At 26.6% G+C, this 3,798-nt stretch overlaps 4 protein-coding genes across 4 annotated transcripts; 1 reads left to right on the top strand and 3 right to left on the bottom strand.

Annotated features, from left to right (window-relative positions):
- Window positions 1-367: 367 nt before the first annotated feature.
- Window positions 368-1,176, top strand: ENU1_055200 (BRAC1 domain containing protein; the record flags this gene model as incomplete). The annotated part of the gene is made up of 1 exon (XM_008857975.1): window positions 368-1,176. The coding sequence occupies one exon, from the start codon at window positions 368-370 to the stop codon at window positions 1,166-1,168; it is 801 nt and encodes a 266-aa protein (XP_008856197.1). The 3' UTR covers window positions 1,169-1,176.
- An 80-nt stretch (window positions 1,177-1,256) lies between these two features.
- On the bottom strand, window positions 1,257-1,784 carry ENU1_055190 (Rho GDP exchange inhibitor, putative; the record flags this gene model as incomplete). Its single annotated transcript, XM_008857974.1, has 1 exon — window positions 1,257-1,784. One exon carries the CDS (start codon window positions 1,782-1,784, stop codon window positions 1,257-1,259), a length of 528 nt encoding a protein of 175 aa, XP_008856196.1.
- A 303-nt stretch (window positions 1,785-2,087) lies between these two features.
- On the bottom strand, window positions 2,088-2,858 carry ENU1_055180 (hypothetical protein; the record flags this gene model as incomplete). Its single annotated transcript, XM_008857973.1, has 2 exons — window positions 2,088-2,246; window positions 2,304-2,858. The coding sequence occupies 2 exons, from the start codon at window positions 2,856-2,858 to the stop codon at window positions 2,088-2,090; spliced, it is 714 nt and encodes a 237-aa protein (XP_008856195.1).
- A 79-nt stretch (window positions 2,859-2,937) lies between these two features.
- On the bottom strand, window positions 2,938-3,750 carry ENU1_055170 (hypothetical protein; the record flags this gene model as incomplete). Its single annotated transcript, XM_008857972.1, has 1 exon — window positions 2,938-3,750. The coding sequence occupies one exon, from the start codon at window positions 3,748-3,750 to the stop codon at window positions 2,938-2,940; it is 813 nt and encodes a 270-aa protein (XP_008856194.1).
- Window positions 3,751-3,798: the final 48 nt, after the last annotated feature.

The following is a 3,798-nucleotide window of genomic DNA, read 5'->3' as shown; positions in this document are numbered from 1 at the left end:
TCATTAATAAAACAATAACTGAGTTAATAATAATAAAATTGACAGTAATCATACTAACAACAAAAAGACATAGAAATTTAATAAAAAAACAGTTAAATAAATAACAATAAGTATGAAACAAACCAAAATTGACATTATTCATTGAAATGAATAAAACAATGATGAAAAATAGAGGAAGTATTTCATACAAATGAGTAAGACGAATAAATTCAATTAAAACGAAATAATAAAAGAATAGTTGTTTCATATTTCTTTTCTAGTTAATTTAATAGATTTTTTTAGTTTTCTGATGTATCTTTCAACATTATATAAACTATTCAATTAGACAATTACTTAATTCAATTAGAACTTACATTTTTAAAAAACTATGGCTGAAGATGAATGGCAAGAAACTACATTAAATACAAAGAAAAGAGTTAGTGTTGATATTGCTGATATCAATGATAAAAGAACAAATATATTTTCTGATAAAACATTTAAATTACTTGGATTTTCCACTGAACAAAGAGAACCAATAAGAGCAATAATTGAAGATAATGGAGGTGAAATATCAAACAAAAAAGATGTTGACTTTGCTATTATGTCTGAAGAATTTAAAGGTGCATCAAAAAAGACTTATGAAGAACGAGGATGTGCTCGTTCATTAAAATGGTTATGTCAATGTATTTATTACAATGAACTTATTATCCCCGATGAAGAAGGAAAATCTACAAAACGTAATTCATCTGACATTCTTCTTCCTACTCCATCACCAAAACGAACAATAGACTTATTCCCTGATGAGTCATTAATTAAACCACCAAATGATGAAAGTTCAGGAAATACATTATTAGAAGATGGAGGTGATACTCGAGATAGTAGTTTTGAAGATACTTCTGTTTTACAAGTGAATGATCACATCATTAAATCACTTCCCAATATTTTTTCTTCTATTACTATATATTTTGGAAGAGATATTGACCAACAAATCCGAACAGAACTACAACGATATTTTATTGCATATGGTGGAAATGTATCATTTTCATTTAATTCAAAAGTAACACATTATATAACAAATAACTCAACAGATAAAGACATAGTACATTTAATTTCTCCACAATGTGAGATTGTATCACCTCAATGGTTATTTTTAAGTATTAATAGTAAAACTATTCAACCATTAACATAATTAATTAATAGTACACTTCATATCATAATTTATTGGTTTAATAAAAATAAAATAATTAGTGTAAAAATTGAATTAGAAAAAAGACAGCTTAATCCCAATCCTTGGCGATTTTAATCAAATAATCGAATTGAAGATGAGTAACTTTATCATCATCATAGAATTTAACATTAGACTTATATTCACCTCTAGCAAGCATTCCAGTTGGTGCTTCATTCCAATCATTCTTTGGTAATTCTAATGCATTAAACTCATTCTTTGGTGGATATGAACCTAACATTTCTTCATCAGATGCAACTTGTTTACCAAGTTTAGAAACAGTATTCAAAATTCTTAATCCAAGAACAGGTTGATGTTGGACACGGAATGTAACACGCATTTTGAATTCAGCTCCTTCTTTAATAATAATTGGTGTTTTTTTAGCTTTTTCCATATCCTCTTCAGTATTTAATTTAAGAATAACTGGATCATGTTCTTTAAATAATACTGCAAATTCACTAATAACAACTCTTCTTGGATCATCCTTTGGTGGAACATAATCTGGGTCAATTCCAAGTGATTTTAAATATGCGACAAGGCTTGGATCTTTTTCGTTTTTAACAATGTCTGCTGCTGACATATCTGTGTTTTAATCTTTTCAAGATGTTGATCTTTTTATATCACCGCTTCTCATCTTCTTTTTCCTTTGAACTGTTTTTATTTATAAGATCTTTTCCTGTATTTAGTTTTATAGTTCTTTGATACTTCTTCTAATAGTTTTCTTAACGATCTATTTTTTTCTTCAGAGTTTTTTTTTGAAGATTTATTGTAGGTTTTTCCTTTCCCCATCATTTTTTATCATTAACGAATATTAGATTAATTTATTGAAACAAAAGGTTTCAATTACCTAAGATTATTTATAGCCATCTTTAAGAAAAATGATTTATTGATTAAGTATCTCTTCAACCGATGATTTAAGTTCATTGATAATAGATGATGAAACGTCAACACGACTTAATATTTCTGGAAGTTGATTCTCAAGACATATCTGTTTAAATCCTTTTTTATTTGTTAATAAATATTTTAAATATCCTAATGCTTTCTATTCATATAAATCATTTTATTTTTTCATTGTATTTATAAAGAATTTAAAACAAACAGTACATTGTTTTCCTTTTCCAATACTAACAGTCTCAATCAATGAAATGCCAATTTTATTGATATCCATTCCCATCATTTTTTTTTCAAAATCTTTTAGTTCACTTTCTGATGGAACAATTCTTATCCCTCCACTGTTTGTAACATTAGATACAAGTATTTTTTCTTGTTGTTCCATTAACCCATCAACCATTTGACGTTCTTGAACATTTATTTGTTGATTACTTAAATCAAATGAAGTAATTGGATGTTTTTCTTGTTTTGTTTTAACCATACTTTGATTATTTATTTCATTAAGTGCTTCAACTTCCTTGAATTCTTCTTGATAATATTTACTTTTTGTTAACTTCTTTAATGAAGTGAAAGGATCAACTTTTATTTGTTCTTTTTGTTCTTTTTCTTGTATTTGATTTTCATATTGTTGGGTTAATGGAATAGTACTAAATAAAGGTCCATTAGGTATTGCTTTGGTTTGTTGGTTATTTAATAAATCAGATAAAATAGTTTCATTCAGAGCATTTTGATTTGGTTGTGGGTCTAAATCCAATAATGACATGAATGATTTATTTATAAGTTCTTCTTTTCTTCTTTCTTATAAAACAAAAGAAAATAAGTTCAAACAATATATTCTATTACTACTTCTTGTTTCCTCCTTTTCTCTTTTTAGAAATTCTTTTCTTTGGTTTACTCTCCATTAGTTTTTTAGGTTTCTTCATTTTTTTAATTTGTTCTGAAAGACTAGTACTATTACTTTTTTCAACAAACTCCATTTTAGGTAGTCCATCATCTTCTTCTTTGATTATTTCTTGTTTCTCTTCTATCTTCTTTTCATCTAATATTTCTTGTTCTTTGTCCTTTTCAATATTATCACTATCACTACTTTCTTCAATACTTTCTTCTTCTACTTTTTGTGCATAGTCAATAGGATCATTAGGATGATATTCTAATTCCTCAGCATCATTATCTTCTAATTCAGTTTCAAGCCAATTTGATACTGTGATTGTTGGTGAATTAATTGGATTAAGACCTTTAATTGCATGAATATCTAAATTAGTTTCTTCTCCTCCTTCATTAGATTCTGCAAGATCAAGTTCTATTCCATTGTCATCATCATCATTTGATATTTCCATTTCAGCAATTCCAGCTGCTGTTGCTTCTGTCATATCAACAACAATATAACCTGATAAATGAAGTGGATAATTTCCTTCATTTGAAATAGAAACAATTTCACCTTGACCAAAAACAATATCTAATTTAAGTTGTTCAATTTGTCCAGGAATGAGTGTAGCTATTAAAACTTTATTATTATTTGAATTAACAAATACATTTGTTCTTGTTGGGGTTTCAATTTTTCCTTTTATAAAGATACAAACATTAGTTAAATGAATCATTTGGTTAGTATCAATTGAAGTTGTTTTTTTAGGTTGTATAATAATTGACCAAAACATGAATTAATTTATTTAGTTCTTTTTTTTTTCAAGAAGAATAAATAAATA

This window comes from Entamoeba nuttalli (assembly GCF_000257125.1).
Source record: "Entamoeba nuttalli P19 unplaced genomic scaffold asmbl_3100, whole genome shotgun sequence".
Lineage (NCBI taxonomy): Eukaryota > Evosea > Mastigamoebida > Endamoebidae > Entamoeba > Entamoeba nuttalli.
Note: the sequence above shows the minus strand (reverse complement) of the source record. Positions and strands in the feature narration are given on the sequence as shown.